At 39.8% G+C, this 11,536-nt stretch overlaps 4 protein-coding genes across 4 annotated transcripts; 3 read left to right on the top strand and 1 right to left on the bottom strand.

Annotated features, from left to right (window-relative positions):
- Positions 1 to 855: 855 nt before the first annotated feature.
- On the top strand, positions 856 to 2,364 carry LOC110225906. The gene has a single exon (XM_021016252.1). The coding sequence runs from the start codon at positions 917 to 919 to the stop codon at positions 2,075 to 2,077; it is 1,161 nt and encodes a 386-aa protein (XP_020871911.1). The 5' UTR covers positions 856 to 916; the 3' UTR covers positions 2,078 to 2,364.
- A 2,620-nt stretch (positions 2,365 to 4,984) lies between these two features.
- LOC110225909 lies at positions 4,985 to 6,363 on the top strand. Its single transcript, XM_021016259.1, has one exon. The coding sequence runs from the start codon at positions 5,053 to 5,055 to the stop codon at positions 6,115 to 6,117; it is 1,065 nt and encodes a 354-aa protein (XP_020871918.1). The 5' UTR covers positions 4,985 to 5,052; the 3' UTR covers positions 6,118 to 6,363.
- Positions 6,364 to 8,926: 2,563 nt separating this feature from the next.
- LOC9298749 (photosystem II 5 kDa protein, chloroplastic) lies at positions 8,927 to 9,503 on the bottom strand. Its single transcript, XM_002862626.2, has one exon. The coding sequence runs from the start codon at positions 9,368 to 9,370 to the stop codon at positions 9,059 to 9,061; it is 312 nt and encodes a 103-aa protein (XP_002862672.1). The 5' UTR covers positions 9,371 to 9,503; the 3' UTR covers positions 8,927 to 9,058.
- A 184-nt stretch (positions 9,504 to 9,687) lies between these two features.
- On the top strand, positions 9,688 to 11,521 carry LOC9298750 (protein RBL). Its single transcript, XM_002862627.2, has 3 exons — positions 9,688 to 10,105; positions 10,192 to 10,290; positions 10,417 to 11,521. Exons 1-3 carry the CDS (start codon positions 10,087 to 10,089, stop codon positions 11,514 to 11,516), a joined length of 1,218 nt encoding a protein of 405 aa, XP_002862673.1. The 5' UTR covers positions 9,688 to 10,086; the 3' UTR covers positions 11,517 to 11,521.
- The last annotated feature ends 15 nt before the right edge of the window (positions 11,522 to 11,536 follow it).

The following is an 11,536-nucleotide window of genomic DNA, read 5'->3' as shown; positions in this document are numbered from 1 at the left end:
TATGGCCACAGAAAATAATACCTAATCCTCTGGCCGATCAACAATATATATAGCTTTAAGATTAGGGCAAACACCAATCATTATCTTAAGAAATTTTACTTTTTAATTAGAAACAAAATCAGAAAACTAACAAAAACGAATTTTAACTGCTAAATTATAGAATTATCCAAAAAATTAACAAATAAATTTAAGCTAAGATTCCATAATCATTAAAGTCGAGATATTATGACCTCCATATCCCCAGCGATCATACTATAAAATAAAAAAAATTAAGGGTGATTAAGACTAATCATCACAAAACACGATTAGACTTATATACCCTTAACAACTAAGAACAAAAATTTTCGAATTAAGGGTGTTTAGGACATTATAATAGAGATCAACACACGATTAGACTTATATACCCCTAATTACGAAGAAGGAGAAATTTCGAGAAGAACAATTCATTAAGGGTGTTTAGGACAAATCATTCTAACTTTTAACCACAGGCCTCCAATGCCCTAACTTTCAATATGGTGCGTTTCCACTTCTCAAATAATTATTGTAGAGATCCTTTAAGGATTTAATGAAATTGACGTCAAAAAATAATAATTATTTTTTACATTTTTAGCCTTTAAATATTTATATAATAAAATATGTAGAGAGAAAGTTAATAAAAAAAAAAAAAACTTACGAAAGTTTAAACTTATATTTTACCCAATATTAGAAGCCTTAACCAACAATAATATATTCCCCAATTACATTAAACCGAACCAAATGTAGAAGATGCAAAATCGCTGATTAGGTGATTTCCAATTTAGGGTTTAATTAATGTGACTATATAAACAGAAAGTGTTTTCGGTTAGTGATTAGTTTATTAATTCGCTTTCTTCCCCGAGAAAAAGAAAGTTTAAAGAAATCCCTGACAGTTACGAATATGGCGACGGCGAATATACACGACGCTGTTGTTTCCGATGGCTTTGACTATGAAATCTGGGCTCCGATCACGAAAACGACGCTAATCGAGAAAGGACTTTGGGATGTTGTCGAGAACGGAGTCCCGCCGGATCCATCGAAGATTTCAGAGTTAGCGGCGAAGATTCAACCCGAAGAGCTTTCGAAATGGAGAGATCTCGTGGTGAAAGACGCGAAAGCGCTTCAGATCTTGCAATCGTCTCTCACGGATTCTGCTTTCAGGAAAACTCTTTCGTCTTCTTCGGCCAAAGATGTTTGGGATTTGCTTCGGAAAGGTAACGAACAAGCAACGATACGTAGATTAGAGAAGCAATTCGAAGAACTTAAAATGGTTGAGAAAGAATCTGTCGATTCCTACTTAGCTAGGGTTTTGGAAATCGTTGATCAGCTGCGTCCTTTGAAAATTGAGAAATCCGATTACGAGATTTGCAAGAAGGTGTTCACGTCACTCCGTCTAGATTCAATGTTGAAGGAACTCATTGATGTGCATAAGATGACTAGTAAGAGTCTTGTTGAGTTTTTTTATTCACATGGATATGAATCAGTGACAGAGGAAGATATCTTTGGACTATTGAAGGATTTGAGGCTTAAATCAAAGTCTGAGAAGTGGTGTGGCTTTTGCTACAAGAACAATCACAACCAAGAAGACTGCAACTATAAGGAGGAAGAAGAAGAAAGCGCAGTTGATTATCGTCTGGTAACGGCACCAAATTTAGGGGAAAAAACATATGATGAGGATATTTGGATAATACACATGGAGTCTCCGGTTCACATGACTCCATATGTGAAGTATTTCACCACTCTAGACAGGACATTCAAAGCTACGGTTGGAACGGTCGATGGAGCAGTTCTTATGGTAGAAGGAAAAGGAGATGTTAAGATCAGGATGAAGGAAGGGAAGAAGAAGACGATCCGGAATGTGATTTTTGTTCCCGGGCTCAACAGAAATGTGTTAAGTTTTGGTAAGATGTTATCAAAACGCTACTCAATCAGAACGGGAATGAAAGGCGAATGCATTGTCGAAACTCGGAATGATGAAGAAGTTGGGGAAAGTATGTTGATGTCGGATGAGAATGAATTGGCTTTGCGTTTGAAGGTGATTGAAGGTAATCTCACCTCTTAAGTAGCTACTTTTCATGATGGCTACATTTGGTAGTAGCCTTAGCTCGTCAGGTGGACATATCAGTCTTCTATATGGTCTTTCTAGTTTGGTTTTATTTCGTTTTCAGTTTGTTCGTCTAAGGAAAGCTAATACATATTCTGCTACTGCAGTATGAATTAGTCTATAACCTAGGGAGGCTTGGTTTTAATCATAGTTTTTCAGAAACTATTTTGTCATCACTTTGTCAAGTTTTGATAATGGTGAGGAGACCAATTCCAGTAGAATAATGAAAGGGTTTTTACTTGTTAGAAAATTGATCAAATATATGACAACATACCAAACTTGAGAAAATATATCGAAATAGAAAGTTGAGACAGATTTTGGCCATATACATTTTGACACAAACTTGGAAGTATTCATTATTGTTGTACAATGAATTGAAATTGTTATCACTTTTTTTTTACATTATTTGAGTCACATTTTTCGTTTTTACAAAGTGCAATTACTCAAATATTCTAGATCACTGATAGGCGCTTAAATCCAAAAATCCAAATCCATCAGAGAGTCTGGGGAGAACCGGAGAAGTTTGCGTGTGGTTTAGCCGTGTAGGGTTAAAGCACTTAACCGGATCAACCCACTTAACTTGAACCAGATAGAACCACTAACAATAATAGCTCATCCAATTACATCCGAACCAGAACCGATTCGGGAAAGTGTGTTTAACATTCCAATTGCGCTAAATCGAACCAAGAGTAGAACCAAAACCGAGCCTTTGCTCATTTGATGATTCAAAATATAATTAGGGTTTATAATTTGGTTTAGTGTGACTAAATAAATAGAAAGTGACACTGCTGTGTGAATAGTTTATTCGCTTTTCCCATTTCTCCAAGGGAATATACAGAGAAAAAAAGGTTTTAAAAAACCGTGACAGTTAGGGCTATGGCGGCGGCGAAGATACACGACGCCGTTGTTTCCGATGACCTGAACTACGAAATCTGGGCTCCAATCGCGAAAACTACACTAACGTAGAAAGGACTTTGGGATGTTATTGAAAATGGAGTCCCGCCTAATCCATCGAAGATTCCAGAGTTAGCAGCGACGATTCAACCCGAAGAGTTTTCAAAATGGAGAGACCTCGCGGTAAAAGACATGAAAGCGCTCCAGATTTTGCAATCTTCTCTCACGGATTCCGCTTTCAGGAAGACTCTATCGGCTGCTTCGGCCAAGGACCTTTGGGATTCGCTCGAAAAAGGTAACAATGAACAAGCGAAGGCACGTAGGTTAGAGAAGCAATTCGAAGAACTTAGTATGAATGAAGGAGAACCGATCATTCCCTACTTAGATAGGGTTATAGAGATAGTTGAACAGTTGCGCCGTTTCCAAATTGCAAAATCTGATTATCAAGTTATCGAAAAGGTGTTAGCCACGCTCTCAGGGTCATATGATGGTGTAGCTCCAGTGTTGGGGGATCTCATGGATCTGAAGAATATGAGTCTTAAGAGTTTTGTCGAGTTGTTTTATACTTATGATTCGATAACAGATGAATCTATCCATCTAATGTTGAAGGCTAATAGGCTTAGATCGATGTGTGAGGACTCTTGTGGCTTGTGCAACAAGAACAATCACAACCAAGAAGACTGTTCTTCTTCTATCCCTAGGGCTGGGAAGTCCAGTGGTGCCAGGCAATGTAAGCCAAAAAAAGGCAAATGCTTTCAATGTGGAGAAAGAGGGCATAAAGCCAAAGATTGCAACAAAAAGATCAGCAACCAGCGGTGACGACAGATGCTCAGATTGAGATAGTTGAGGAAGAAGAAATCAAAGTTGATTATGTACTGTTAGCAGCGTTGAATTTGAATGAATTCACATATGATGAGAATATGTGGATGATATACGGCCATGCCACGAATCACATGACTCCACATGAGAAGCTTTTCACCTCTCTAGACAGAACATACAAAGCTAAGGTTGGTTTGGTTGATGGAACAGTTATCATGGTAGAAGGAAGAGGAGATGTAAAGATCAAGATGAAGGAAGGGAAGCAGAAGACAATCAACAATGTGATTTTTGTTCCTGGGCTCAACAGAAACGTGTTGAGTGTTCAGCAGATGAAATCAAGAGGCTGTTCATTCATAAGTGGAGCACGAGGCGAATGCATTGTTCACGATCGGACTGGCAAAGAATTTGGGGATACTCTGTGGGATAAGAGAGGATTATCTCTGCGTTTGCAGGTGATTGAAGGTAATGTCACCTCTTAATTAGCTATGCCTATCACTCTGGTAGTAGACGTTAACTCGCAAGGTGGACGTATGTCTTTTTAGTTTGGTTTTATTCAGTTTTCAGTTTGCTAGTCTAATTCATATTCTGCTACTCTAGTATGAATTAGTAGTCTTCTGGTCTTTTAACCTAGGACAGCTTGGTATTAATCTAGTTTTGAAAAACTATTTTTGGTTGTTCACTATGCATAAGTATGCAATGCTTTTGTCAAGTTTTGCTTATGGTGAAAAGGTGACGAATTCCATTAAAAAATGTTGCGAGAAAAGACACGAAGACCGTTTCGGATAATGAAATGCGCGCTAAGAGATTCGGGGTTTCCGGGAGACCCACAGCTGCTACGGCAAAAGCTGTTTGGGATATGTTGAAAGAAGGCAACGAACAAGCCAAGTTAGGGGAGAGCTAGCGTGTGGGGTTAATCTCTTAACCGGATCAACCCACTTAACTTGAATACTTGAACCAGACTTAACCCAATTAGTTTTTTAGGAGTATAACCAATAACTCATCCCCTAATTGAATCCACGTATATTCGAGTGTATAATAAGGAGTCAAATGATTTGAAGAAGACGCATCTAGAACTGAACCAATAACCAAAATGTTTGCACTTTAGGGTTTGTTTGGTTTAATGTCACTGTATATATAAATAGAAAGAAAGCGTTCAGGCGAGTGATTTATCCATTAGTTTATCCATTCGCTTTCTCCAAGAGATCTTGATAGTTACGGCTATGGCGGCTGCGAATAAACAACAAGATGATGTTTTCGATGACCTGAACTACGAAATTTGGGTTCGAATCGCGAAAACTACACTAACGGAGAAAGGACTTTGGGATGTTGTCGAGAACGGAGTACCGCCAGATCCATCGAAGATTCCAGAGTTAGGGGCGACGATCCAACCCGAAGAAATTTCGAAATGGAGAGATCTGGCGATGAAAGACATGAAAGCGCTCCAGATTTTGCAGTCTTCTCTCACGGATTCAGCTTTCAGGAAGACTCTGTCTGCTTCTTCGGCCAAAGATCTTTGGGATTTGCTCGAAAAAGGTAACAATGAACAAGCTAAGCTACGTAGGTTAGAGAAGCAATTCGAAGAACTTACTATGGATGAAGCAGAACAGACAACTTCCTACTTAGATAAAGTCATAGAAATCGCTGAACAGTTGCGTCGTTTGAAAAATGGGAAATCTGATTATCAGGTTGTCTCCAAGGTGTTAGGCTCGCTCTCTGAGTCGCATGAGGATTTAGCTACGCTATTAGAGGAGCGCTCGGATCTGAAGAAAATGACTCTTAAGAGTCTTGCTGTGGTTTTTAACAGATATGAATCACTAAAGAGAGAGAGTCAAAGCAGGAATCCGAATGACTTACCAGTGTATGAAGTGAATTCAGTCACTCTTGCACATGAGACATTTGATGAGGATATGTGGACGATATCCAGCGGTACCACGAATCACATGACTCCATATCTGAAGTTTTTCACCACTCTAGACAGAACACACAGGGCTCGGGTGAAATTGATCAACGGATCATTTATCATGGCAGAAGGTCGAGGAGATGTCAAGATCCTGACGAAAGAAGGGAAGAAGAAGACGATCAAGAATGTGCTTTTCGTTCCGGATCTCTACAGAAACGTGTTGAGTCTTGGTCAGCTGGAACAATTAGGCTACATGATGATAACTAGTGGAAACAAATGCATTCTTAAGGGTGAGAAGACTGGGAAAGTATTTGGGGAAACCGTGACGGATGGGAGAGGTTATTTTATGCGTTATCAGGTGATTGAAGGTAATCTCACTTCTTAACGAGCTGCTTTGCCACTATGAATAAATTTGGTAGTAGACTTCACTTAACTAGTAAGGTGTGGACAAATCAAGTCTTTTATGTGTTTGTTCCATTTTCTCTAAGTTTGTTCATCTAAGAAAAGCTGATTCATATTTTGATGTTGTAGTATGAATTAGTCTGTTCTTTTAACTTAAGACGGCTTGGTTTGGTTTTAATCTAGTAGTCAAAAACTATGTTCTATATTCACAATGCAGTGCTTTTGTCAAGTTTTGTTAATGGTGAAAAGACGAATCAGAAAGGTTTCTACTAAAATTGATCAGATATATGATGACCAAGCTTGAGAGTTGAGATAATTTACCGAAATAGAAAGGAGATGGCAAGGGCATTGTTTTGACCGTAGTAGCAGTGTGACATAAATTTATGCATGCATATCAATGAAATGGTTTTGGTAGTTTATCACGTTTTCATCATTACAAGGTGCAAAATTGCAAATAAAATATTTTTAGAGTAATGTATGCTGTTCCGGGTTTATACAGACTTGTATTTTCAGTGGTGTGTTGGTTGAGAACTCTTAACAACTGCTTTAATTATAGCTTTGGGTGTGGTGTAGGGGTTAATTATACTTTATTCACTTAAGTGGATCACCCACTTAAATTGGACCAGATACAACCCTAACAAGTAACAACAATAACTAAACCGACTCGAAAGATATGATTAACCAAATTCGCAAGTGTATATGGAACGTAACATTCATCTGAAAGTGAGCCGATTCACTTAGGTTTATAGATCTTTCTTCAATTGCGTTGAACCGAAGCAAGAATAAAACCAAACCGAGCCACAACTCAATTTGATGAAGTTGCAATTGAACGCTAGGGTTTACGGTTAAGCATAAAAGTCACTAAGATAAATAGAAAGTTTAGTTTAATCGCTTTGCTTGCTCCAAGAGAATATACAGAGAAAAAAGGTTTGGCGATAGTTACCTCTATGGCGGCGAATCTCCAAGACGGTGTTTCCGATGACTTTGACTACGAACATTGGTCTCCAATGGCGGAAACTAGACTGATGGAGAATGGAGTTTGGGATGTTGTTCAAAACGGAGTCTCGCCAAATCCAACAACGATTCCAGAGTTAGCGGCGACTATCAAAGCCGTAGATCTTGCGCAATGGAGAAATCGTGTGATTAAAGACAACAAAGCGCTTAAGATGATGCAATCTTCTCTCCCAGATTCGGTTTTCAGGAAGACTGTCTCGGTTGCTTCATCCAAGGATCTTTGGGATTTGCTCAAAAAAGGTAATGATACCAAAGAAGCAAAGCTACGTAGATTAGAGAAGCAATTCGAAAACCTTATGATGTATGAAGGAGAACGAATGAAGTTGTACTTGGAAAGAGTTGAGGAAATCATTGAACGGTTCTTTGTTATGGGAAATCCGATATCGGATGATAAGGTTATCGCCAAGCTGTTAATTTCGCTGCCACGGTCATATGATGATTCTATTCCTGTGTTGAAGGAATTCATGACTTTGCCTGATCTTACTCATCGCGATCTTCTTAAGGCTTTTGAATTGTTTGGATCACATCCTGAAACTATGCCTCAAGAGTTGATGAAGTTCATTAACATTCTTAGAAAAGCCCACTCTGATCGGTTGCCGTGTGCTGGGTACGATAAGAACAATCCCAACAAAGATGCTAAGCTACTTAGATTAGAGAAGCAATTCGAGAAGCTTATGATGTATGAAAGAGAATCTATGGATTCTTACTTGGAGCGAGTTTTGGATATCATTGAACAGTTCCGCGCTTCGGGATATCCGATATCCGATGATGATGTTATCGCGAAGCTGTTAACTTCGCTGTCATGGCCATATGATGATGCTATTCCTGTGTTGGAGGAACTCATGAATTTGCCTGATATGACTCCTCATGATCTTCTTGAGGTTTTGGAGATACATGGATCACATCCTGAAACTATGCCTCAGGGGTTGAAGGATTTCGTTAAAAGTCTTAGAAAAGCCAAGGCTGAGCAGATGTGGTGTGGCGTGTGCAAGAAGTACAATCACTACCAAGAAGACTGTTATTACAACCCTAGGGTAGTGAACTTGAGTGGAGGCAGAGGCCAGTGCTTTCAATGTGGAGAAATTGGGCATTATGCTAGAGATTGCTGCAACACAATGAATCTACAACCTGCGGCGACACTTCAAGCTCGGAAGAGAGAAGTCAAAGATTGTTTCACTTATGATGAGGATCTGTGGATGATATACACCACCACTGAGAATCACATGACTCCATATGAGAAGTTTTTCACATCTTTGGACAGAACATACAGAGGTGGGGTCCAATTATCGGACGGGAATGTTGCCATGGTAGAAGGGATAGGAGATGTCAAGTTCATGATGAAGGGAGTGAGGATGACAATCAAGGATGTGCTTTTCGTTCCTCGGATCAACAAAAACGTTTTGAGTTTTAGTCGGATGAAAACTAGAGGCTATTCAATGGAAATGGAAGGAGGTGAATGCACTATTAGAGACGAGACAGGGAAAATATTTGTTAAAACCATGCGGGAAAAGAGAGGCATTGCTCTGCGTTTGCAGGTGATTGAAAGGTATTCACTTTGAATAAATTTGGTAGTAGACTTACTCTTTAGGTGGACATTTCAAGTCTTTTATGTGGTTTCAGTTTGGATTTATTCGTCTTAGAAAGCTAATTCTCATATTCTGCTACGGCAATATGAATTAGTCCTGGTCTTTTATTGGTTTTAATCTAGCTTTTGGAAACTCTTTTGTATTCACTATGCATTGCTTTTGTCAAGTTTTGCTAATGGTGAAAGGAGACGATTCTAGTTAACAACTTAACAATGAAAGGGCTTTTAGTAAATTGATCAATATACGATTACAGACCAAACTTAATTGAGAAAATTTACCGAAATTGAAAGAGAGGGATAGGCATGAAGAAGGTGGTTTGTTGAATCAGTAGCGGCAGATCTTGGCCGTAGGCATTGTGACACAAACTTGTGCGTATTTCTTCTTGGCCGCCTCTGTCCCTCGCTTGGGCTCTTCTTCTTCAGCCATGGCTACTTTAGCCAAAGAACAAACCGCTGCAGCTGCAGCCGTGAACATGAGGTCCCTCCTCATTGTGGTGCTGCACTGTTCCTTGACTTGTAAGCTGGGTGTGTTGTCGCTCGTGGAGGCTCTGACTACCGAGAGCCTTCGTCCGCCGGTGGCTGAGGGAAGCTTGGCGATGGCCGGGAGGAAAGTAGCGGTCATGGTCATCGATGCCATTGCTTGATAGTTGATTGAATCCTACGTTTGATCTTTCTCTCTTTCTCTCGGTTGGCTCTTGGTTAATGGTTTGTGAGCTGATGGGAATGTGTTTAAGAAGTTGGGTAATTTGAGTTTGTGGAATTGTGGAGAAATGATATCCATTTCCTTATCCAAATATGATTTTCGTGCAAATGGGTTGTTGCCACGTGTCATTGTTCTATCTTTTGTTACTCTATTTAATTACTTAAAAGACCATATTAGATTTAATTTAATGAGAGAATTATTCAAAATTATAACACTGGTTAAATTAAACCCCAAGTCACTAGGTCCCAAGTAACCCTTGGTCTAACGCCGTTAGTCGGTCTTCTCTTCATCAAAATTCGTCAGAAACCAAAAAAGCTTTCATCAATACTCTCCGCTAAGACCAATCAATCCCTGCTTTCACATTCCTTCTCCGATTTCGTTTTCACGCTTTCGCATTCCTTGTTTCAATTCGTTTCGAAACGCGTTCCAAGGTTACGTCGATCTCAAAGTACATCGCCTTCGGAGAGAGATTGATAAACCTAATTGCAACAATTCCATTGTTATTCACGGCTCTTAGAAACTTTACCTAGATTGCTTGGATTCAATCGTCAAGTTTTTATTGGATCGTAGGAACCCTAATTTCGAGGGCCTGTGTTCAGTCAGTCACTCACTCAATTTCCACAACACTCTCAGAGACCAACAAGAGGAACATGAACGCTCCGATCATAGGTGAGCTCTATGTGCACTTGTGCTTCCACTCCCATTGTTCGGTTCTTCGTCACTGGGTGTATAATTTGTTGGGTCTCTCTGTGTAGATCCATTGCAAGGAGATTTTCCGGAGGTGATTGAAGAATATCTGGAACATGGTGTCATTAAATGTGTTGCCTTTAACCACCGTGGTTCTCTTCTCGCTGGTATAAATCCTTCCCAATTTAGCTTTTGCTGTTTTCGTTATCTATCTATGAATTTGGTTAGATTTTTTGATATTTATAGTACACACATTGATGAGAGGATCTCTTGCATTCTTTATTTGTTGTTAGCGGGATGTGCCGATGGGGGATGTGTAATCTGGGATTTCGAAACTAGAGGCATTGCAAAGGAGATTCGTGATAATGATTGTTCTGCTGCTATAACAAGTGTCTCCTGGTCCAAATATGGGCACCGCTTGCTTGTGTCTGCTGCAGACAAGTCATTAACTCTTTGGGATGTCTCTACCGGAGAGAAGATTGCTCGTACGATTCTTCAGCAGACTCCGTTGCAAGCTCGTTTAAACCCTGGCTTGAGTTCTCCTTCTCTCTGTCTGGCGTGCCCGCTCTCTTCTGCTCCGATGATTGTTGACTTTGATATTGATTGTACAACTTTGCTTCCAGTCGCTGTGCCTGAGATGCCTGATGTATTAGCTCCTCCACAACGCAGTAAATGTCCTGAATCAAATCCTCCTTTCTCTCCAGCTGCAGCATGCTTTAACAAGTGTGGGGATCTTGTTTATATAGGTAATTCCAAAGGAGAAATACTTATAGTTGATTATAAAAGTGTTCGAGTTCTTGCTTTGGTTCCTGTGCCTGGCGCGGCACCTGTGAAAAACATAGTGTTTAGCAGGAATGGGCAGTATCTTCTCACGAATTCACATGATCGAACCATTAGGATATATGAAAATCTTCTCCCAGCAAAAAATGTGCTTAGATCCCTTGAGGACTTGGGAAAGAACATAGATGGGCTTGATGGTGTTGAGAAAATGAAGACTGTTGGATCAAAATGCTTAACACTCTTCAGGGAATTCCAAGATTCAGTTACAAAAATGCATTGGAAAGCGCCTTGTTTCAGTGGTGATGGTGAGTGGGTAGTTGGGGGTTCTGCGTGCAAAGGGGAACATAAGATCTACATATGGGATCGAGCGGGGCATCTTGTGAAAATTTTAGAAGGTCCTAAAGAAGCGTTGATTGATCTAGCTTGGCATCCTGTTCATCCCATAATCGTCTCTGTTTCCTTGGCGGGTCTAGTATATATTTGGGCAAAAGATTACACAGAGAACTGGAGTGCATTTGCTCCGGATTTCAAGGAGCTTGAGGAGAACGAAGAGTATGTGGAACGCGAAGATGAATTTGATTTGATACCTGAGACAGAAAAGGTGAGAACTTAAATAGATATAGACTTAATCAT

The sequence above is a fragment of the Arabidopsis lyrata genome (assembly GCF_000004255.2).
Source record: "Arabidopsis lyrata subsp. lyrata unplaced genomic scaffold ARALYscaffold_249, whole genome shotgun sequence".
Lineage (NCBI taxonomy): Eukaryota > Viridiplantae > Streptophyta > Magnoliopsida > Brassicales > Brassicaceae > Arabidopsis > Arabidopsis lyrata.
The sequence above is the reverse complement of the archived record's forward strand: the minus strand, read 5'-3'. Positions and strand labels throughout refer to the sequence as shown.

Excerpts from the sequence above, each read along its gene's own strand:
- LOC9298749 (XM_002862626.2), bottom strand. The coding sequence starts at position 9,370 with ATGGCATCGATGACCATGACCGCTACTTTCCTCCCGGCCATCGCCAAG.
- LOC110225906 (XM_021016252.1), top strand. The coding sequence starts at position 917 with ATGGCGACGGCGAATATACACGACGCTGTTGTTTCCGATGGCTTTGAC.
- LOC110225909 (XM_021016259.1), top strand. The coding sequence starts at position 5,053 with ATGGCGGCTGCGAATAAACAACAAGATGATGTTTTCGATGACCTGAAC.
- LOC9298750 (XM_002862627.2), top strand. Across the intron at positions 10,291-10,416 it reads CCGTGGTTCTCTTCTCGCTG|CGGGATGTGCCGATGGGGGA; the intron begins GTATAAATCCTT and ends ATTTGTTGTTAG.